The sequence below is a fragment of the Arvicanthis niloticus genome, chromosome 22, assembly GCF_011762505.2.
Source record: "Arvicanthis niloticus isolate mArvNil1 chromosome 22, mArvNil1.pat.X, whole genome shotgun sequence".
Lineage (NCBI taxonomy): Eukaryota > Metazoa > Chordata > Mammalia > Rodentia > Muridae > Arvicanthis > Arvicanthis niloticus.
Window position 1 is genome coordinate 2,849,739 of NC_133429.1, and position 22,863 is coordinate 2,872,601.

The window sequence follows — 22,863 nt, forward strand, 5'->3', positions numbered from 1 at the left end:
CTAACCACGCTGCAAAGAAAACACTAAACAGCTCTGTAAACCTCGTTCAGTTCAGATGGGGCAAATAGAGGACCCTGGCAGCAAGAGGCTAGAGACACTGCCTGGGTTTGGATCGCGGGACCAGTTAGGTTCTTGGGAAGGGGTATTGTGAAGCTGGGCTTTGAAGGATGTGTGGGAGTTTATTAGAGTATTATTTACTGCCATTTGTGCCACAGATTAAAGAGTAGAGCCATTCCGACAACCTCCCCATTCAGCAGAGGAGCACACGTGATAGATGTGCACCCAGACCCGGAATGCCGTGGTCCACATTTACACAGCTAGATCCCACAGCCCTTTCTCAGACTTCAGTCCAGTGGCGCTCCTCCTCCAGCCGACAGCACCAAAGGCGACCTGGCTGGGCTCCTTAGTGTGCCTGTGCTGAGAACCCGGGCACGCGCCCCCGCCCCCTCCCCCCCTCTGCAGGCAGTGATCTAGTTTCTCTCGGCATCGATCTTGCCGGCCTTGCCCCTCCTCCGCACCCTGCCCCGCCCAGCCTTCTTTTCTTTGTTTCCTGGCAGGGCTGTCCTGGATAGGGCGGAGGACAGAGGCAGGCTGATGATGACAACCCCTTCCCTCACTGAAGGAATCCCCTTGGGGTCTGAGTAGGCATCTCTGAGGTCTCTTGGGCCTGGGCTGGGACCCGTGGCACGCCTGGGAATTCTGATCCTCAGGTTCCAATAAGATCCCAAAGAACCGATGGACTCTGCTTACAACCTAGGAAACAGGCCAGGAGCCATCAGAGGCGGCCAGACGCAGCCCCACCCGCGGTGTCCTGGGCACTTGCTTCACTTCCAGGCCTCAGTTTCCCTTTAAGCCTTGCTCCAGGACTCAGTTTTCCCACTAACCAGTAAAGTAGGTTCAGTTGGAGGGGGTTGAGTTTGAGGTTCTCTTGTCCTGGACCTCTGCCCTGCCCCAGGCCTTATTTGGACCTTATTTAGAAGTAAAGTTGGGCAGGATATGACTGAAAGTGTCAAGGACGGGACAGTCTCATCTTGCTTCTACCACGCAGATCTCAAGTCTCCTATTGTCCTCGCCCTCGCCCTCGCCCTCGCCCTCGGTTTCCTCATTTGAGCAGCTGCTCTACCAGGGCTTCAGTTACCCTGTTCAGTAAAGCAAACATGGTGGAACAGTGGCTGAGCGGGGATAATTTAGGGGCCGGAGGATGCTGTCTCATTATAGCTCTACAAAGCCGGGCCTCAATTTCCCAATTTAGAAGTAAAGAAGGGCAGGATGTTGCTGGAAACGTGGTGAAGGATGACCTCGGGGTTAGAGGTCATCCCTGCACCTGCGACTCCAGGCCTGTTTCGTTTTTTCCATTTAGAAGAAAAGAAGGGAGGATGGGATGCTGCTGGAGCGGAGGCCAAGAGTGACTTGGAGAATCGCGCCCCGCCCCGTGTCTGCGACCCCTGGCCTCAGTTTCCCCATAGGTCAGAGCCTGACTGGACTGCCCCTCTGGGATCCCCAGGGAGACCTGGCTGTGCCAGGTCAGGGGCGGCGCTGCCAGAACAGGGTCGGGGTCCCAGGAGCGTAGCCCCCCGCGGCTGCGCGCTGCGCGGAGCGGTGACATCACTCGGCGGGGAGGAGCGCGCGGCTCCGGGCCAGGCTCAGCCGGGGCTCCTCGGCGGCCGCGGCCATGACGCAGGGTCCGGGTGGCCGCGCGGCCCCCGAGCCCGAGGCGCCCACCACCTTCTGCGCGCTGCTGCCGCGTATGCCGCAGTGGAAGTTCGCGGCGCCCGGTAGCTTCCTGGGCCGCGGTCCTGCGGCGGCGCGCGTGGCGGGGGCGGCAGAGGCGCAGCCCGAACCCGTGGTCCCCGCGCTGGCCGCTGTGCTGGGCGCCTGCGAACCGCGCTGCGCCGCGCCCTGTCCGCTGCCCACGCTCGGCCGCTGCCGGGGCTCGGGGACGCGGGGCGCGCGGGTGACTCCGGATGTCGCCGACGAGTGGGTGCGCAAGGGCGGCTTTATTCACAAGCCGGCGCACGGCTGGCTGCACCCCGATGCCAGAGTCCTGGGGCCCGGGGTCTCTTACATCGTTCGGGTGAGTGCGCCCAGGCTCCTTCCCGGTGCGCCGGGGTCGGGGACCGCTCCCACCCCCAGTTTGGTCTCCCAGACCCCAAGAACCAAGTGAGCTCTCCCCACCACCCAGGAACCCGGTCTCCGGTACGCGAGCTTCTCGGCCGCCCCCACTCGCAGGCGCTGGGGTCCGGGTTCCCACGGTGTCACGTGGGGAGGGGCGGGGAGAGGGCTCAGGTGAGGAGGGGACACACGCATGCGCAGGCTAGCTCCCCCACTTCCCGCTGTTGGGTGAGAGAGTCCTTAAAGTGAGGACTAGGTCGCCGAGGGTCCCCTCACTCCTGAGAAAGCAACTTTGCAGCGATATAGTGGGGATTCAATCTCAGGGCTCAGGATTCCAGATTCCACACCAGAGCAGGTGAAGCGAAGGGGCCTGTCTATGTTTATCCTCTTTATTGTGGCAGAGGTGGAAGGGGTACGGATTTGGCGAGAGGATTGCGATCTCCATCTGCAGGCTATCATTCTCCCTTAGCAACCTCCCCAAATATTGGGATGTTAGATGTGTGTCACCACTTCCAGACCTTTATTCTCTGTTTTGTTTTTGAAACAGGGTCTTATGTAGCTCAGGCTGGCCTAGAAGTCACTATGTAGCTAAGGATAACCTTGCATTCCTGATCCTCCTGCCTCCACTTTTTAAGAACCAGGGAGACAGTCACGTACCACCACACCCTGTCTTTATGTTGCTGGGGATGGAGCTCACTCCCGTACACGCTAGGCAAGCTGTGTGTCTGCTGAGTGCCAGCCACAGACCCTGCCCAGGGTTTTATAGTGACCTTTGCAAGGGATGAGCTCTGGGGGATGGTCTACCACGTGCTCTCAAGTCACGGGGGACAGGGTAATCAGTGGCTTGAAAGTAAGCTGGCATGTGATGCTCTCCTTAGGCATGCTAGTCTGCCTTCCTGCCCACCACCGGTAGTGAGATGACAAGTGATCTCAGAATGCTGAAGTCTGTTGGATGTCCCCCGACCAGGATGCTGAGAGGGTGTCTCTGTGTGTGTCCTTGTTTTCCCCACCAGGGTCCCCTATGTCACGTCTCCCTTCCCCAGGCTCTGTTGAGTCTCCTATATTTTTTTGTCTTGGGGATCTACAAATAGGACCTTATTTGGAAGTGAATTTAGTGGAGCACACCTGTAGTCCTAGCATTCAGGAGGCTGGAGCAGGAGGATTGCCAGTAGTTTAGGCCAGCCTGGGCTACATAGCCAGACCCATCTCAAAAGATAAAGAAGGAAGGCATGGTGGTGCACTTGGAAAGCCAAGGATCTATATGAGTTTGAGGCCAGCCTGGGCTACATAGCAAGTTCCAGATCCATCTATAAACAGTCAAACACACAAAAAAGAAAGACAAACCAACCAAACAAACAAAAAAGGAAATATGTATAGTGACAATTTTGGAATTTTGGTTTCCTTAAAAATACAGAAATATTATAAGCATGTGCTTCTGTCTTAATGCCAGGTGAGGGCTGTGGGCCTGCATTGACGTCTGCAGCAGCTGATTGTGATTTGCCTCAGGCTCTAGCTGAGATGTGGTTTTGCTGGTTGCAGATAGTTTCTTTGATTGTACAGTGTTTGGGACTCTGGGAACTTTTCAGAAGGTGCATAAATGCTAGGTCCCGTGAGGCTGGGTTGGTTGCGGTTTGTTAGTGGTCGTGCTCAAAAGAAACAAAATTAAAGAAGTTACATTCAGGGATCTCTCTCTCTCTCTCTCTCCTATATTGTTATAGGGGATGGAATGGGGTGGGAGGGTAAAGGATGGGAACAAAAAGAATCCACAAAGTAGCAAAGACCAGCTACCAGTAGGTTTGTGGTAGGTGTAATGAATTCAGATGAGGTTGTACAGGAGTAGGGTGGGTCCTCTTACAGTGACTGAGACATAAAAGCCAAGGCACAAGTGGGGCCAGGAATGGTGACACACACCTGTCATCCCAGTATTGGGAAGAGGGAGGCAGGGGGATTAGGAATTCAGGGTTATCTTTGGCTAGAGAAGAGTTTGAGGCTAGCATGGGCTATGCGAGACCTTGTTACAAGACAAAACAGAACAGCTAAGAGAAGAAGTAGAGGCTGGAACAAAAGACAAGCTACAGGCCAAGGGCCACTCTGAGAGCCTTCAGATGCTGGAAGAAAGGGACCCTCTGTGTCGCCTCAGAGGGAGAGTGCAGTCTGCACAGAGCAGTTCCTGCTATGCCCCCCCTGTCTGTGGTACTTTGTTGCAGTAGCCCTGATAACTGATAACCCTCTGGCACTGCCGCCTTGACACCGGATGCTCTGGGTGATTGCCTGGTTCGGGGATCTGTGCAGTGTCTGCCTGTTAGATCGTCCTGTAGCTTCTTGGCCCCTGTGCAGGATCTGGGTGTCCTCTGTAGATGATGCTCACATTCTTGGTCTGGCTTATGTCCCCTTTCTGCTGTGTCCTGATGGTTTGGTATTTCTGGGTTCTGGTGACACACTGTGTGTGAGAGTCCCCAGTCTTGTCTGGTGGAGACATGTTGAGAATCCAGATACTGTCATTACTGGGGCTCCAGATGTTCACGCTTCCAGGTCCTGACAGGTCAGGGGTGCTAAGATAGTGAGACATTTGTACGGGGTTGAGAGGTCTCCCTCCAAATTTATGCCCGCCTGGGACTCCAGAACACAGCCACACTGGAGCAGTGTCCCTGCAGTTGTGGTCAGTGGAGACTAGGAAAGGTTAAGTTCCAAATCTGATGACTGCTGTCCTTAGAAATCCCATAGGGGGACAGGAAAGGAGGCTGTGACAGTTCAGCAGAGTGAGTTGTATAGCTACAAACCAAGGGACTCAGAGTACTGTGGCCACTGGATGCCTGGGAGAGGCAGGAGGACCTCTGTGAAGCCTCCAGAGGCAGCTCAGTCCCAGCAGACCTGGCTCCTGGTCTTTGGCCACTAGAATGTGGATGGAACTGTTTCTGGTGTTCTAAGTCCTATCCTAGTGGGAATTGTCATATCGTCCCTGGAGACCTACTCTTTGGCAGTCCTAGCTCCCCTGCTGGTGGTTGTGGTCCTGGAGAAAGGGCTTCATTTCCTGTGGGCCATGTTCATGGTGTTTTCCCTGGCTGACCAGCCAGAACAGGGCCTTGTGGCTCTGCAACCACACTGACTGGGGCCCTTGCACTTTGTGTCCTGAGGCATGGCAGCTGACGGTTGTTGTGTGGTGTGGTTGCTTGCTCTGTCCTCTGTAACACAGTGCTCCTGCCCCTTAGTGTGTGTGCTCGAGTGCATGTGTGTGTGTGTGTGCATGTGCACATGGACCCTCAACTGGCCAGTAGCTCACCAATTGGGTGAGGATGGCCAGCAAGCAAGTCCCAGGAATGCTTCTGTCTCTGTGTCTCCAACGGTGGGATTATCAATGTGTACAACAGTGCCTCACTTTTTATGTGGGTGCTGGGGATTTGAACATTACTCACTGAGCCATCAGCTCCCTAGGTCCCTGAAGCATGTTCTCATGTTGACATTGTGGGACATTGTGGATCTACAGTTGTTTGTGTACCCAGCTCCTTGGTTGAAGAGAAGACTCCTCCCCCCCGCCCCCCCTTCCCAGGGCTTTCCCACCCTGTTTGTCAGAGGCTCCACACCTGTCTCCTGCCATGCATGGCAGAGAAACTCCTTTCAAACTCTGATGAGCAGAGTGTGGCCTGAAGTCCCCACAACATGTCTCACTCTGTTCTCTTGGGGTATTGCCACTGACAGACAGAGGCTGGGAACGAGGGGTGTGGGAGCGACTGGGCTCTTTCAAAGCAGGGAACCTGGCTGATGCTCTCATGTGCCACATAGTGAGACATGCCAGACAGAGGCCACATTGCTCTAGTCACCTGTTCCTCTTCCTTATCCATGGACAGGCTTGCCATCAGCCACCTACCCACGTGCTCACCCATCCAACAGTCATCCATCCACCCATCATCTACCCACCCAGCTACCCACCTACTCAGCTACCTACTGACCACCCATGCACCCGCCCACCCATCCGTCTATCCATCCATAGGTGAGGCTCAGCTCACTTCTGTCTGTGGCTCCCCCTTACCTCTTCCGTTCAGAGGGAATGAGCCCTGTAACATTGCGATAGCAGGGTTGGGTGGCCTTGGCCTCCCGGCCTTCATCTGTCTGGTCTCTGTCCCACTTCTGCCCTGGTGCTGCTGCTCTGTCTGCGTGGCTCCTCCCTTACTGCTTCCTTCCCTTGGTCCCTGCCCCACGGATCTAGTAATGTGAAGCACAGGCTCTCCCGATGGTGGCTCTGAGCTGGGCTTCGCCTGAGTGCTTTGTACCCTTTCACATGGTGGGCAACCTGGCTTGGGACTTAGGTCCCTTCCTCCAGCTCCTGGCCTTGCACCCTGGACAGTCACATCACCTTAGATAACTACCAGGGACACACCCGGGGCCAACATGCTTCTGAGACCCCATTCCCTTTGCTGATAACATGTAGGCAAAGTCATCGCACGGGTGATGGATCACGGGCGGCCTGTGATCACCCCTGACTGTTGAGTCCACGGATCTGCAGATGCAAGCTGTGGCTGAGCATGTATCACGTGTCCCTTCGTACTCGGATGATCTCATGATGACTCCCTCTTCCCACATGTTACCATTTGGAAATCACTTCATATAAATTCACAAAAATAACTTGTCTCTTTAAAACCGCTGGCCGTACTCTCCCGTGTGCCATGTGTGTTCAGCTTCTCCAAGCAGAGGGCAGCTGCTGTACATGGCGGCTTTCAGAGAGCGCCAGCAGGTCTTAGTGTGTACGTGTCCCACATGAGGGCATCTACTTGGGCTGCAAAGCTATTTGCGCGCGCGCGCGCGCGCGCGCGTGTGTGTGTGTGTGTGTGTGTGTGTGTGTGTGTGTGTGTGTGAATTCAGCTGGCACAGGATGTGCTGTTCTTCCACCCCAGAGACTCTGGAGCTCTTTCCTGCTGGGAGTAGGGGATCCTGTACCAGCACTATCAGGGCTGGTACCTCTTCGGAGAAACTGAGGCAGGAGTTGCAAGAGCTGAGCAGAGGTGTTGGGTGCTGTGTTGGGAGAGTGTGGAACAGAAGGGCCCTCAGCCAGGCTCCTCTTCCCTCCCACCCAGCGGAACCTGCCCTCGTGGTGCAGGGCTGGTGGGCTGTGGAAATGGGAGCAAGGATGAAAACAAGATATGCATCAATCTTCTTATTTAATTTTAATTGAGAGCAGGTCTTGCTGACACGTGGCTGCAATCCCAGCACTTGGAAGTGGAGGCAGGGGAATCATACCTGGCTATAGAGTGCATATTCGAGGCCAGCCAGGGATATACGAGCTCCCCAAACAACCGATGTAAATAAATAACATAAAACTATGTGGGTGTGACGGTGCCTACATTCTCCCAGCACTTGGGGAATGGGGAGGCTGCAGAATCTCCCAAGCCCAGGAGTTTGGGGCTAGCCTCTACAACAAGCAGGGTGCCAAAATAAATTAAAGAAAGACACAAATCAGCGACAGGCTGGGAGATGCCTTGGTGGATTGTCAGGAGCCCTTCCTGCCCCTGCTGCTGCACTTGGCTCCCAGTTCCCAAGGCTGCTTGGCTCCTGACAGCCTGTAACTCCAGCTGTTGGGTACCTGGTACCCTGAAGCCTCACGTGCACATGCCCACACACACTTCCTCTTTTAGCTACATTCCTCTTTTCTGTCCCAAGTGCTGGGATGATAGGTGTGCACTCCCATTCTGGCTTCCCTTCCAGGATGGAAGCTAGGTGGTGGACATGTTAAGGGTTCCTCTTTGGTCTTCCTCCTATGTTCCTCTGACTGTGTGTTCCTTTCCACAAAGATGTTTATCTAGTCTACAAAGTTTCTTTTTCTTTTGAGGCAGGGTCTTTGTACCCCAAGTTGGCCTCAGACCCCCTTTATAGCCAAAGGTGACCTTCATTTTCTGATCCCCCATCTCCTCCTCCACCCTGGTGTTCAGAAGGCAGGTGTGTGCCACCACACCAGATTTATGGGATACAGCCCAGGGCCTAATGCATGCTGGGTAAGAGCTCTCCTAACTGAACTAGCGTTCTGCCCTACGAGGTTTCTATGGAGGGCAGGTGGCTGATGTTTGCATCTTTGCCAGGCAGATGGTCTGTCTGGATCGTCCGCCAATCTTGTGAGTGGTGACTGGATTCATTGAACATGCATGCCACCATCTGATGTCATAGCTTGGACACTGAAACTGAGGCTTGGGATTGGGCCTGGGTGGGGCTCAGTGCTAGGTCGGAGAGGGTACACCCAGGACACTGCAGAGGTCCTGGCTCTGATTGACCACCCTCTCTCTCCCCAGTACATGGGCTGCATTGAGGTGCTCCGATCCATGCGTTCCCTGGATTTCAACACCCGAACACAGGTGACGAGGTGAGGCCTTGGATGGGGCTGGAAGCCTGGGTCTCAGGTGGCCTGTCCATCGTGAGGCCTCTTGAGGGTGGCATGGTGGGTTGGAGGTGACCTAAAGATAGAGGGCAGACCGGGCTCAACATGGGCCATACTTCAGGTCTGTCCCTGATTGCTGTGCTTGGCTGTGATGAACACTCCCCAGACTCCGTTTCCCTTTAGCCTGTCCTGCAGTGGGGTGTGATTTCAGGAGGGCGAGGGGAAGAGCTTTGTTTATTCCATGAATTTAAAACCCAGGACACAAAGCCAGGTGTGTTGGTTCACACCTGGAATCCCAGCATTTGGGAGCCAGAGGCAGATTAGCCATGACTGGGCTAGCCTAGGCTATAGATTGTCCCAAAAAACAAAAACAGTAGATTTATTGCCCCAACATTCCACCCCGTCCACTGCAGTTCTTTGCTTTAACATATCTCTGCATAGTATTTTATAGCCACCTGATCTGAATATTGGATCTAGAACATTCCAGCACCCTAAAAGGAAGCCTTGTCCTCATGAGCAGTTATCCACCCTCCAACCTACCCAGCACCTACAAATCCACTTCCTGTCTCCGGGTATTTCTTATCATGAAGTCCCACTCTGTGGTGTAGCCTTGTGTCTCTGTTTTAGCCACTCTTTGTGCCGTTGTGATAAAACCCTGACAAAAGCAATTCAAGGGAGACAGGTTTTATTCAGCTCATTCAGTGTATCATAGGAAGGTAGAAGCTTGAAGAATCTGCTCTTAGTAAGTATGTGACAAATAAATAATAAAATTAAATCTGCTCAAGTGATTACATTCATGATAATGAACACAGAGAGAGATGAATTACTGTAAACATGTTTATACCCAGTTTGCTTTGTCTACTCTTACACGGTCTAGGTTCCCCTGCCTAGGGGATGGTACCACCCACAGGGGACAGCCCTCCCTACCTCAATGTATCAAAACACTCCCGCACAGATATTCTCTGAGGCCCACCCCTGAGGTGATTCTGTATTTTGTCACATTGACAACACTAACCGCAATGTCTCACTGATCACTCATAGTCTGTTCATGTTGTGGTGTATGTCTGACTGTTGTTCTTTTCAGGGCTGAGGAACACCCCAGTGGGTGGACGGACTGTATGTCTAGTCACCCATGCTGGACACTGAGTGCTATCTCTGCTGCCAGCCAGGTTTACAATAATTTGCATTACCCTGCCCTCATGAAACCTAGGTTGGCCTCTAACTTGCTATGTATCTCAGGCTAGCTTTGAATTTATGACCTTCTTGCCTCTGCCTCATGAGCAAAGTGACAGCCATGCCTGGCTCCTCATTGCTTGTCTCTTAGCACTGGCCCTGCTGTTTCTAAGTAGGGTCTCATTCTCCCACAGGGAAGCCATCAATCGGCTCCATGAGGCTGTGCCAGGTGTCAGAGGCTCCTGGAAGAAGAAGGTAGGTGTGGGCTCTGGTCCTCCTGAGCTGGTATGTGTCTTGGGAGGCTGAAGGGAACACTGGCTACCCAGAGCCCCTCTGGTCCCAGGCATCTGATGCAGGTGGCTCACTGTACCTTCTCAGGCCCCCAACAAGGCGCTGACCTCCATCTTGGGGAAAAGCAACCTGCGCTTCGCCGGCATGAGCATCTCAGTCAACATCTCCGCGGACGGCCTTAACTTGTCTGTTCCCGCCACCCGCCAGGTGGGAGCCACCAGCCTTCACCCTGCACACCACCCTGCAGCAGCTCTGGGACCCTCACCCACCATCCACCTTTGCCCAGCTCACATCCTTTGCCTCTACCCTGTCCACATCCGGATCTCGGCTCCACCCTCAGCCCCACCCTCAGCCCCACCCTCAGCCCCACCCTCAGCTCCACCCTCAGCTCCACCCACAGCTCCACCAACAGCCCCACAATCCTGTAAGCCCCAAAGCCAGCAATTGCCATTTCAGACCTGTACTTAAAGACAGAGTGCCTGTGTAGACCCTGGCTGTTCTGAAACTTACTCTGTAGACCAGGCTGGTCTCGAACCCAAGAGATCCACCTGTTTCTGCTTCCAGAGTACTGGGATTAAAGGTGTGCACCACCACCACCCAGCTTCAGTCCTATTCTTATGTCCCTATATGTAGGTCCTTCCACAGCCCCATCCTCAGCCCCAGCCAACCTCAAAGCCCTCAGCCACACCTGCTCAGCAGGCCTTACCTATAATCTGCAGAATCCTTACAACGTCCAGAAATATCTGGTGCCTACTGAGGTGGAGCCAGGGTGTGGGAGTTGCTACAGGTACAAAGTCCCCAGTATCTGGGATCTGAGAGGTCGGCTTGCCTTTATGCAGGGCAATGCCACCACTGGGGCAGATTTGTCCACAGTGACCAGAAGTTTACCTGGGCTGGAGTGGGTTGCAGCCAGGGACTGGGCTTCCCTTGGATGTAGGGATGAGAGGAATGCTGGGCTGGACCCCAAGGAGAGGCATCTTCTATGGGAAAGGACAGCATGAATCTGGGAGATAATTTTGGGGTCTGTCCCTAGAGTAGAGACAATGGCATTGTAGTCTCTGCTAGGCACTGAGGGGGCAATGCCAGGGCCAGCTGAGCAGCTTTCCTGGCAAGAGGGGCCATGGGCAGCCCCTGCTGAGAGGTTTATAGTGGGGGACACACAGCTATGATGGCTGTAGGAAGACTTTGACCCCAACAATAGGCAGTACCCCAATTCTATCCACCAATCCCAAAGCCCAGCTTTTAGTTCTGGTTACCTTAACTCTAACCTCCACCTCGACCTTATGTCTTTGGAGGTAAAGTCTCACCATGTAGGCCCTGCCTGGCCTGTAACTCTACTTGCCTCTGCTGAGATTAAAGGCATGGGCCACCATGCTTGTGTTTAACCTGGCTTCTAACACTAACCTCAACCCTTAACCTGGGTCAGGCCTGGGTTTCTCATATGTGGGCACAAATGCCCTGGTTGATCTGGGATTCAAGGAAGTCTGAGCTGGAATTGTGTCAGCTACAAGGTGCATCTGTGGCCCCAGACAGTCCTGCAGGGAGGGGTCCTTCAGTCCATGTCTTGGATGCTCCTGGCAGTGCCGGTATAGGCACATGCTATGCGGCAGGAGGCATCTCACATCAGACACGAGGCAGGGCTGGCCTCACATTGGAGCTAGCTGGGGCTCAGATGTAGTGTTGGGCAGGGTGACCTGGGCAGAGAAGGCCTTTCTCAAGCAGCTCAGCGGAAAGTGAGTCTCCCTCTGCCCCAGCTCCAGAATCCAGCTGGCTAGTGAGTCTGGAAGGTTTGGGGAAGACTCTGTCCCACTAAAGAATGGGAGTCCACACATGGAAGGGGCTCCCAAGCCTGCTGCTGATATTAGTGAAGAAGGGAGACGCCAGCCTAGGGATAGGGTGAACAAGGGCAGGGGAGGGGACCAGAGCCTGGAGCAGAGGCCTCAGTCTGATGCCCAGGCTTCCCAGCTGGCCGGAAGGGAAGGAGCGCAGGTTCAGCTTCCTGAGACAGTGAGCTTTGTTATTTTGAATCTTAGGGACCTCCCTCCTCCCCACACCTCCCTCCTCCCCACTACTCCCTCCTTTCCACTCCTCCTTCCTCCCCACTCCTTTCTCCTCCCCACTCCTCCCTCCTTTCCACTCCTCCTTCCTCCCCACTCCTTTCTCCTCCCCACTCCTCCCTCCTTTTCACTCCTCCCTCCTCCCACTTCTCCCTCCCCACTCCTCCCTTCTTTCCACTCCCTTCTCCACACTTTTCCCTCTTCCTCACTCCTCACTCCTCTCTACTTCCTCCTTCCCACTCCTCTCTCCACTCCTCCCTCCTCCCCACTCCTCTCTTCTTTCCACTCCCTTCTCCACACTCTTCCCTCTTCCCCACTCCTCCCTCCTCTCCACTCCTTCCTCCTCCCCACTCCTCCCTCCTCTCCACTCCTCCCTACTCCTCCCTCCTCTCCACTCCTTCCTCCTCCCCACTCCTCCCTCCTTCCCACTCCTTTCTTCTTTTCACTCCCTTCTTCACACTCTTCCCTCTTCCCCACTCCTCCCTCCTCTCCATTCCTTCCTCCTCCCTACTCCTCCCTCCTCTTCACTCCTCCCTCTCCACTCCTTCCTCCTCCCTACTCCTCTCTCCTCTCCACTCCTTCCTCCTCCCTACTCCTCCCTCCTCTCCACTCCTCCCTCCTCTCCACTCCTCCCTCCTCTCCACTCCTTCCTCCTCTCTACTCCTCCCTCCTCTCCACTCCTCCCTCCTCCCTACTCCTCCCTCCTCTCCACTCCTCCCTCCTCCCACTTCTCCCTCCTCCCCACTCCTCCTTTCTTTCCACTCCCTTCTCCATACTCTTCCCTCTTCTTCACTCCCCTCTCCTCTCCACTTCCTCCTTCCCACTCCTCCCTCCTCCCCACTCCTCCCTCCATCCCTCCCTCCTCCCCACTCCTCCCTCCTCTCCACTCCTCTCTCCTCTCCTCCCGCCTCTCCACTCCTCCCTCCTCCCACTTCTCCCTCCTCCCCACTCCTCCCTCCTCTCCACTCCCTTCTCCCTTCTCCACACTCACGGGGGATGGAGATGCAGGTGGGACTTTCAGGCCTTAGCTATGTTAGACAGACAAACAGAGAGAGGACACACGTCTCTCCCCTGGTGCATCTCCCCTGTGGCTGTGGCTCACCTGCCAGGGCTCTTGGTGACTGAATGTGAGCATGCCTGCTTCCCTGTCCTCACAGATTATCGCCAACCATCATATGCAGTCTATTTCCTTCGCCTCGGGTGGTGACACGGTAAGATGGGATGGGTGGACCTCTGTGCCCCATGTCCCTGCAGCCTTCCCAGGCCCCACCTGCTGGGTCCTCTGCCCCTCTAGGGAGCTGAACCCTGTTAGCTTCTCCTCCCGATCTCTCTAGGACATGACTGATTACGTGGCCTATGTGGCCAAGGACCCCATCAACCAGAGAGGTGAGCTGGACTGTGGCGGGTGGAGCTCAGGGCCCTGGGTCTGGATCAGGGCTGTGCTGGAGGGTCACAGGCACACTGACACTGTGACCTCCCCAGCCTGCCACATCTTGGAGTGCTGTGAGGGTCTTGCCCAGAGCGTCATCAGCACCGTAGGGCAAGCCTTTGAGCTGCGCTTCAAGCAATACCTGCACAGTCCGCCCAAGGCTGTAGTGCCCCCTGAAAGGTAAAGAGACAGTAGGTTTCCTGGGCCAGGCTGCTAGCTGGATCCTCCAAAGACAGGCTGGGTCTGCCTTCTGTTACCCCAGTCTCTTGTGTACCTCCATTTTCATTTATCTCATCTAGACCAAGAGCTGGCAGGTGGCAGCCCCCTTGTGCTCTTGAGGGAGAGTGGGATGTCTTATGTCTGGGGTGCTGCCTGCTGCTTTCTGACATTGGGTCTAGTACACAACTGTTGGTGGTTGTGCAATGTTCTGGACAGGGCACCACGTCCCACCCCATAGGTCATGGTTACTGTCACCAGTGTTACCTGGGGAAGGCCTGGCTGATAGGCGGAGGTGGGGGTTGGGAAGGGAGGGCCCAGTGCTCTCACGTCTGCTCTGTGCCCCCAGGCTGACTGGGCTGGAGGAGTCGGCCTGGGGTGAGGAGGAGGCTGCCGCAGACCACAATTACTACAACAGCATTCCAGGAAAGGAGCCGCCTCTGGGTGGGCTGGTGGACTCCAGACTGGCTGTCACACAGCCCTGTGCGCTGGCGACCCTCGGGGGCCTTGGACAGGTCAGCCTTCTGAGGGGCCAGAAGGGATGTGGAGCTGTCACTGGGGTGGGTGGGAAGTGGGCCTGGGACATATCAGGGCCATCACGCCTCTCTTGCAGGGAGTGTCACCGGCATGGAGAGATGTCCGTGGCTTGCCTTGGGACATGGGCCCCTCTGGAACAGGTAGGGTGTTCTAGCCTCACAGAGTCTGCCCCCTGCAGCCCCATGTCCCTCCCTGCATGTAACTGTATCCCACAGGCCGTGTGCTCCCAGCTCTCCCCTGTTCCCAGTGAAGCTCTGTGTGTAACTGTGCCCTGCAGGCCGTGTGCTCCCAGCTCTCCCCTCCCCTTACCCTCTTCATTGCCTCCTGTGATGAGGTCATGGCAGTTGGGGATAGATGGACCAGTGGCTGATCACTCTGGAGCTTCCCAGAATTCTCGGTGCACACTTGAGCACTTTGTTGATGAATTACTTCCTGGTATGTCCACATGAGGGCACACACAGTTGACACTTGATTTTTTTTTTTTTTGTCCAAGTGTCATGACTGTATAGTACTCTTCTTCACACGACAATGTGACTTCTCTCTGGTGTGAGGACTGTGCACAGCTCCCGGTGGATGGGGCCCCTGTGACCTGACAGGGATCCCTCTGTGCCTTACTAGCCTTCCCTCCCAGGGCCGTGGCTTTGGCTGGGTCACACCTCAGTGCCACAGGTCAGTGTTCACACAGATTTCAGGGCTTCTCAGGCTCTCTCACGCTCAGTCAGATTTTTTTTTTTTTTTTTTTTTTTTTTTTTTTTTTTTTGAGATAGGATCTCATGTAGCCCAGGCTGGCTTTGAGCATGCCACATTCTGCCTGCCTCTGGGCCACTTAGTTGCCATCAGTGTTTTATGGTTAAGCTTCTACTCTCCCAGTTTTACAGAGGCTCCGTGACATGTCTGGGTTCTTGGAGGGCAGAGTCATGGTGTCTTCAGGGTTAGGGAAATGTGGGTGGTAAGGCAGGGCTTACAGTGGCCCGGAAGGCTTGGTCACGGCTTAAGACCTTCCAGTCCTCACTTCCTGCCTGGGGTTCTGAGAAGTACTTGGACCATCCCTGGGCTCTGAAAAATCTGCTCAGCTGAGCTTAGATGGGAGAAGGAAAGTCGGGTTGTTCATACGGTTGGCATAACCCCCAGGGACCCTGCAGATGAGGCTGAGGGGACAGGATAGCCAGCTACCCCTGGGTGGATGAAGACATATGTAGGACCTGGCAGGGCGCGAACAGCCGTCAGGAGACTGAGAGCTATTCAGAGTGAGTACAAGGAAGAAAAGACAAGCACAGCGATGTGAGTGTGATTGCTGTCACTGAGCTAAAGGCTGAGCAAGGTCTGGAGTCCCAACAATGGGAGACAGACAGAAGGATCTCTGGAGCTCATTGGCTCATTGTAGCTTAATCAGTTTCAGGTTCAGTCACCACACACACACACACACACACACACACACACACACACACACACACACGGAATGAGGAGAAGGCCTCCGATTTTAAAATAGGAGTGACAGTGGTAACAGCCCAGCCATATGGCAGGTCACATAGTGGCCTGAGCCTGACTGTTATTATTTAAACAGAGGGTCAGTGTGAGCACCCAGCCCTCTGGAGCCTGCAGCTCCCACCCGCTCCGCTCCCCCTTGGCCAGAGAGCTGTCCCCTTGTGGCTTCTCTGAGCTATGGCATATCTTGGGTCTGACTGAAACGTGGCCAGCCTCTGTCCCCAGCTGGAGCACTGTGTGGGTCTTGATTCATGCAGTGACACCGAGGGCATGCCTGCCCACTCCTGCCTCCCTCTGGATCCTGTTTGACTCATTATCCTCACTCCCCCCTGCACCCAAGTCCTTTGGGTTTCTGCCTGACCTGCCACCATCTGTCCTCTCTAGTTCCGCCTGGGGATGGCTACGTGCAGGCAGATGCTCGAGGACCACATGACTATGAGGAGCACCTGTATGTTAACACCCAGGGCCTGGACACAATGGAGCTTGAGGACACCTCTGAGACACCTCTACAGCTTGAGGATAGCCCCAAGAAGGACCTGTTTGACATGCGTGCGTGGCCCGTCCCCATCTGACCTGGGATTGCATGGGGGAAGGTCCTTGGGAATCCCAAGGGGGGGAGAGGCTCAGGCTGAACCTCAGTTAACTAGAGACAGATTTCTAGTGCCACCCCTCAGCCACCATATTCCTTCTTAGCATTACAGCTGTGGTGTGAGACAACATCTACTGAGTGTCTGTTGTGTACTGTGGCAGCGGTTTGCAGAGTGTGGGTTCCTCACAGTGGGAAAGCAGGTTGGGCTGAGCTGCCCGCAGAGGCAGCTGGCCGCGGAGTGACAGCCATCTGACTGACTTCCTAGGGGAGGTGGGTTCCCAGTTAGCTCTTGGCAGGGGAAACACCGGGGTTATCGTCAGGCTCCTGTGTCAGGGACTTGGGGGTCGATCTGTATCACTTTCTGCCTCTTCCTAGTCCCTTGAGGGTCCTGACTTAGAACAGTGACAGCTCCACAGAGGTCTGGATGTGAGGCAACCTCTCCTTACCAACAGTCAGCCAATGGCATGGATGTGGTCTGCAATGAGGCACACATGGGACAGAGGCCAGTGCAAAGGGGGTGGGGGGGAATCCTGGTCAGTAGTGGGGGGAAGGAGTGTTGGTATGCCTCAGTTTCCCCTGAAAACAGCGTTGACAGTGAGTGGAACCAGTAGACCTTGCTGGTGAGCACTAGGCTGAGGTTGCAGAGGCTATGCCAGGTTGGGTCTAGAAAGTCCCAGGGCCCGGCTTGCGCTGAACACCGTTCATTCCAGCTAAATGAGAGAATGAGGAAGGAAGACAGAATTTAAGGCTAGTCTTAGCAAGTTGTGAAACCTTGTTAAAAGTAAAACAAGGACGGGGCCGTGGTCAGGGGTGGAGCCCTGCCTAAAATCCCCCAGTGAGGGGCTGGGGGCGTGGTCAGGGGTGGAGCCCTGCCTAAAATCCCCAGTGAGGGGCTGGGGGCGTGGTCAGGGTGGAGCCCTGCCTAAAATCCCCCAGTGAGGGGCTGGGGGCGTGGTCAGGGTGGAGCTCTGCCTAAAATCCCCTAGGGAGGGCCTGGGTTTGTGGCTCTGTAGTGTGCCTACCTGGCAAGCATGATGGCCTGGGTTCTGGCTCAGCAACAGAAAAAAAATGACCCACAGGACCCTTTGAAGATGCCCTGAAGTTGCACGAGTGCTCAGTGGCAGCAGGTATCACTGCAGCCCCGCTCCCTTTGGAGGACCAGTGGCCCAGCCCCCCTACCCGCAGGGCCCCCATTGCACCCACAGAGGAGCAATTGAGGCAGGAGCCCTGGTATCATGGACGAATGAGCCGGCGGGCTGCAGAGAAGCTGCTTCGTGCCGATGGGGACTTCCTTGTGAGAGACAGCATCACCAACCCGGGGCAGTATGTCCTCACAGGCATGCACGCGGGGCAGCCCAAGCACCTGCTGCTGGTGGACCCTGAGGGAGTGGTAAGTTGCCACTTTGGGCTTCAGGGTTGGGGCCGTGATTTTAGATAATGGGTCCTTTTTTTTGGTTTTTGGTTTTTGGTTTTTCGAGACAGGGTTTTTCTGTGTAGCCCTGGCTGTCCTGGAACTCACTCTGTAGACCAGGCTGGCCTCGAACTCAGAAATCCATCCGCCTGTCTCTGCCTCCCAAGTGCTGGGATTAAAGGCTTGCGCCACCACCGCCCGGCTCAGATAATGGGTCCTTTAGTAGGGAAGAGGTGCTTGCTTGTCAAAACATCTTTCAGTTAAAAAAGAACGTTTTATTCAAGGGTGCTAACTCACACCTGTCTTCCTAGCACTTAGAAAGCTGAGGCAGGAGGATTGCTGTAAGTTTGAGGCCAGCCTGGAACTTCAGGGTGAGAACATTGTCTAAAAAGAATAATAAAACCTTTTGAAGGAACTTCTACTTTGTAAAGCATTTTGGGGTTTGCAGAAGCACGGCCACCCCTCCAGCCTCTCAGAGTTCCCACCCAAGGGCTGGCTCCTCACAGTGCAGTGTGGCAGTTGGGATGTGTTTATCTGGATCTCTAAGTAAGTTATGAAGCCAGGGCCTTTCCAGAGTCAGTCCCCACTACTCCCTTGGTCAAATGCTTACTACGTAGCCCTGTCTGGCATGAAACTTGCTCTGTAGACCATCAGCCTGGCTTTGAATTCACATTTCCTCCTGACTCTGCCTTCTGAGTTCTGGGACTAAAGGTGTGTGCCACCACATGTGGCTCTGTTTATTTTTCTCTTTTCAAATGTTTTATTGTTATTATTTTCTGCATATGGGTGTTTACCATCTGTATGCTGTACCCTCAGAGGACTGGAGTTACAGATGGTTATGAACTCCTATGCGGGTGCTGGGAATTGAACCCCTGACCTCTGCAGGAGCTGCCCGTGCTCCTAACTGCAGTCACGTTCAGCCCTCATCTAGCTACTGGTTGGTTTTTTTTTTTTTTTTTTTTTTTTTTAAACCGCCTACTGCCTTTTGAACAGCTGTATGGCTGAACTCGGGTTTCTTCCTCCCTGTTCCTCGGGCACGGGTATTCCTCTTGGAGTTGGGGATTTAAACTCAGGTCTCCATGCTTGTACAGCAGGCGCTTTCCTGCCTCAGCCCCCCTGAACCCTGTGATCATGGGGACCTGGAAACACTGGGCCTATGGTTCTGGGGTCTTGAGGCTGGTTCTGGTGGAGTCCTCTCCTCCACAAGCTCCTATCCGGCAGGTGTGAGCTGGCGGGGACGTGGCCTGTGGGATGTGTTCAGGGGTGGGTGCTGAAGTCTGTGTCTACAGGTGCGGACAAAGGATGTGTTGTTTGAGAGCATTAGCCACCTCATAGACTACCACCTGAAGAACGGGCTGCCCATCGTGGCTGCTGAGAGCGAGCTGCATCTGCGGGGAGTGGTCTCTCGGGAGCCATGAGCCAGGTTTGTAGTAGCTGTCTGCATCAGCCAGCTACGTCTGCCATCTACAGGGTTCCTGTGTTTAAAGACTGATCTGCAGTCATGAAATTCACCCATTCTGTGCATCACTGTGTTGTGCGGCCATCACAACAGCTAACTGCCAAAGATTTTGTCATCCCAAACCTTCAAGACTGGTTGATTGAAGTTGTCTGAGTCTGGCTGGCCCCACTGTGTGCTGTCTGGCCCCACTGTGTGCTGTCTGGTGGAGGTGGCTTAGGTTTAGTCTCGGGCTGCCTGTTGGTGCTGAGGGGACGGAGGTTGACTGAGGAGGGAAAGCAGAGCTGGTGAGCTCAGGGTGTCTGGGCAGAGTAGGAGGAGGGAGACAGCTGTGGTTGAGGAGGGCAGAGGCAGCAGCTGGATGTGGAGGCTGGGTTGGGGGAAGGAGGGGGCGCTATGGAATTTTCCCAGAGCTGCTGGCCAGGTCAAGCTGTTCTTCATCCCCATGACAACGTCTCCTTTCTGTCCTCTTCTGGATTCCTCCTGCTCGGGGGCCAGGGCTGCAGGCAGAGCTGCTCTGTTTACATGGAGGATGTGGCCCGTGAACCTCTCAGGTGCCTCTCTGCACAGTGCTGGGCCTAGTGTGTGTCACCCAGGCAGAGCTTCTGTTCTAGCCTCAGAAGACTTGTGAACCTAGGAGTGAACCTCAGGGTCACTGTGGTATCAGTGCACATCTCTTAGACCACACAGTTCTGAGACTGGCACTGAGGCTAGCATCTTTGCCTGCACAGAGAGGTTAAGATGTTGCCCTGGGGAACACAGCAGCAGCTTGGCCCCAGGCCAATGGTAGCTGAGTGCCCATGACTGCTGAAGCCCTTTCTGTTCAGTGGACACTGATGTGGCTGTTGTCATGGTCATCCTGACTTCACCTCTTTCTGCCCACAGGTGACAGTCCTCAGCCCAACTTCTACCCCCAGATGCCCTTGCTGTGGCCTTGAGGGCTCAGCCTTTTTCTCAGACCCTGAAGCCATGAGAACCAGAATGGTTACCACCTCTCCTTCCGCATGAGCCTCAGGAAGCCGCCTTTTCCCAGCTGTGCTCGCTCTGCTGGCTGGGCCAGTGAGACAGAGTCGGGGTTCAAGCCCCCGGTCCCACCTGAGCCCCAACCCTGAACTTGGGTGAGGCCGTATAAACCAAAGACAGACCGAGTCGCCTTTAACAAAAACATCCAACTGCAGACCCAGTGCCTCTGGTCCCTAGTGGGGTAGAGACATCAGGCTGTGTCCACAGAGTTGGTGTGTATCACTCAGTGTGGGCAGGTGTAGTCCTGCCCTTGCTGGGCTTTGAGGGCCTAGATGCACTGTTGCTTTTGGGGGTGATTAAGGTGCTTTGGGGTCTCAGATCCCTGATGGGGGAGCGGCCTAGCTTTGGATGCTCTACATCCAGGTGAGTGAGAGGCAGAGGCGCCTCAGCGAGGTGTGGTACCCACTCAGCACCGCCCAGCTGCCACCTGCCTGGACCTTCAACTGTAATAAACATGGGGCTGAGTGTGAGCCTGCTGTGCCCGCTGTTCCCGCTGTGCCTGCTAGGGAGTCCCAGGTGGACAGCGGGGAAGCAGTATGCAGCTCCAGGGCTGGAGTAGACAGTGGGCTAGGTGGGCCTGTGGGTTCTGACCTCCTGCAGCACCCTACCCCCTGTACCCCAACAGTGAACAAGCCTCTGTTTTTTTTACTCCAAGATAAATCAGCCACTCTCTCTGTTTGGTATTTCCTCAGCCCCTTCTTGGAAAAACTGTGGCTTACCTCCTAGGGGCCTCACCTGGGGATTCCTGCACACAGGGCCCACTTAGGATGACTGGGCTCCTCTGTGTGGTTCTGGAGTACCTGCCAGGGATGGCATGGGGATAAATGTTTGGTCTTATGCTCCAAACATGAGACGTCATTAAAGTCAGAGTTACAGGTCATTTTGATGCCCTCTTCCTCCAAATACAGAAAGACTGAGTCCCATCCCCACCACCCACATTTCCATCCCCTACTGAAGTGGAAACTTACATGGTTTCTTTAGAAAGTCAGTTGTGTCGGATGGTGTTGTGTTGGGACAGACATGGAAAGGAGTGTTTTCCTGAAGCAGACACTTGGAAAGGGATGTTTTGCTAAGGCAGACACGTGAAGAAATGTTTCGTTGACATAGATAAACGAACACGTAAAAGCACGTAAGATGTTGAAAAGGACTCAACAGATGGTGGACGACGCTAGATGATGCCTTGTCATTCTTTTTAATGACTGTTAAGTCATGTTTGCCGTGACATACACACACACACACACACACACACTAAAAAACTTCTGGTGGTGTTCTGGCGGCTTTTTGCTGCTTCCACTGACTCGGGCTGATTGGCAGAGTGATGTCAGCTGATACAGACTCACATGGTAAGACAAGACCCGTGGGAGGACCCGTGATGCTTGGATAGAGTATAAATAGGACAGTGACAGAGGCTTACATAGCTAGCTTTGTAACACATCCCTGGACTCCAGTCTTTGCTGATCTTCACTTTGTTGAGAGGGACACAGCAGAAAACTTTTCCTGGTGTCCCTGCTGGTCCTGGTCACTCCTGTTGACTTGTGCGATTTGACTGAGGTAGACTGTGTCTGTTAGGCCATGCCACCACTGCTGATTCGTGTTTGCTATCCTGACACAACTGAACTGGACTGCTGGTGTATATCCTGACAACACAGATGGGATTTGCTCTAAAGAAATTTCTAAACAGGTCCACATCCCCTGTATCCTAATAACATTTCTTTTCCACTACCTTTGGTGGGTGGTGGGCTAGAAGAGAGGTTAAAACATTTAAGAACACTTTTTAAAAATAGGTTTTAAAGGGGGGCTGGAGATATGGCTCAGTGTTTAAGAGCATTGACGGCTCTTCCGGAGATCCTGAGTTCAATTTCCAGCAATCATATGGTTGCTCATAACCATCTGTAATGGGATCTAACTGCCTTTCTGGTGTGTCTGAAGATAGCTACAGTGTATTCATATATATTAAATAAATAAATAAATCTTTAAAAAACAGGCTTTAAAAAAATCAAAGCCTACACTATCCATTAATCTCCATCAATCTCATAACTTACCCATCCACACTTGTCTTTCTACCCAGCCACTCATATGCCCCATCCATCCATCCACCACCCATCCACCCATCCATCCATCCACCTACCCACCCATCCATCTATCCATCCATCCATCCCTCCATCCACCCACCCATCCCTCCATCCACCCATCCATCCACCCATCCATCCATCTATCCATCCATCCACCCACCCATCCACCCATCCATTCATCCATCCATCCATCCATCATCCATCTACCCATCCATCCATCCATCCATCCATCATCCATCTACCCATCCACCCATCCATCCCTCCATCCATCCACCCATCCATCATCCATCCATCCATTCATCCATCCCTCCATCCACCCATCCATCCATCCACCCATCCATCATCCATCCACCCACCCATTCATCTATCCATCCACCCACCCATCCCTCCATCCATCCTTCCATTCATCCACCATCCATCCATCCACCTACCCACCCATCCATCCACCCACCTACCTATTCTCTCATTCACCCATCATTTTATCTACCCACTCCACCTTCAGCCCTATCCACACCCCACCTACTCTTCCTCATCTATCCATGTACCAGCTCATCCACCCCTCCCACCACGATCCTTTGAGCACCCCTCATCCACTAGGACTTCTGGTGGCAGCAGGGATGCAAGACTACCCGAGACATTGATCACCAAGTC

The 22,863-nt window shown here is 54.2% G+C and overlaps 1 protein-coding gene across 2 annotated transcripts; it reads left to right on the forward strand.

Annotated features, from left to right (window-relative positions):
• The first annotated feature begins 1,379 nt into the window (after positions 1-1,379).
• Shc2 (SHC adaptor protein 2) lies at positions 1,380-21,020 on the forward strand. Of its 2 annotated transcripts, none has more exons than XR_013106223.1 (13): positions 1,380-2,074; positions 8,388-8,458; positions 9,841-9,901; positions 10,025-10,144; positions 13,152-13,205; positions 13,329-13,380; positions 13,477-13,603; positions 13,989-14,154; positions 14,253-14,316; positions 16,046-16,210; positions 17,330-17,640; positions 18,478-18,598; positions 18,951-19,086. XR_013106223.1 is itself a non-coding variant. In XM_076919597.1 (13 exons), exons 1-12 carry the CDS (start codon positions 1,673-1,675, stop codon positions 19,077-19,079), a joined length of 1,722 nt encoding a protein of 573 aa, XP_076775712.1. In that variant the 5' UTR covers positions 1,387-1,672; the 3' UTR covers positions 19,080-19,084; positions 20,003-21,020. The 2 variants fall into 2 exon arrangements, 1 of the variants encoding a protein (XP_076775712.1); XM_076919597.1 differs by lacking the exon at positions 18,478-18,598 and adding an exon at positions 20,003-21,020 and having other exon boundaries at positions 1,387-2,074; positions 18,951-19,084.
• Positions 21,021-22,863: the final 1,843 nt, after the last annotated feature.

What these genes read in the sequence shown, in the direction of transcription:
- Shc2 (XM_076919597.1), top strand. Translation starts at nt 1,673, where the DNA reads ATGACGCAGGGTCCGGGTGGCCGCGCGGCCCCCGAGCCCGAGGCGCCC. An exon ending in GGACCCCATCAACCAGAGAG is followed by an intron (nt 13,381 to 13,476) that starts GTGAGCTGGACT and finishes TGACCTCCCCAG; the next exon opens with CCTGCCACATCTTGGAGTGC. An exon ending in CCCTCGGGGGCCTTGGACAG is followed by an intron (nt 14,155 to 14,252) that starts GTCAGCCTTCTG and finishes CCTCTCTTGCAG; the next exon opens with GGAGTGTCACCGGCATGGAG.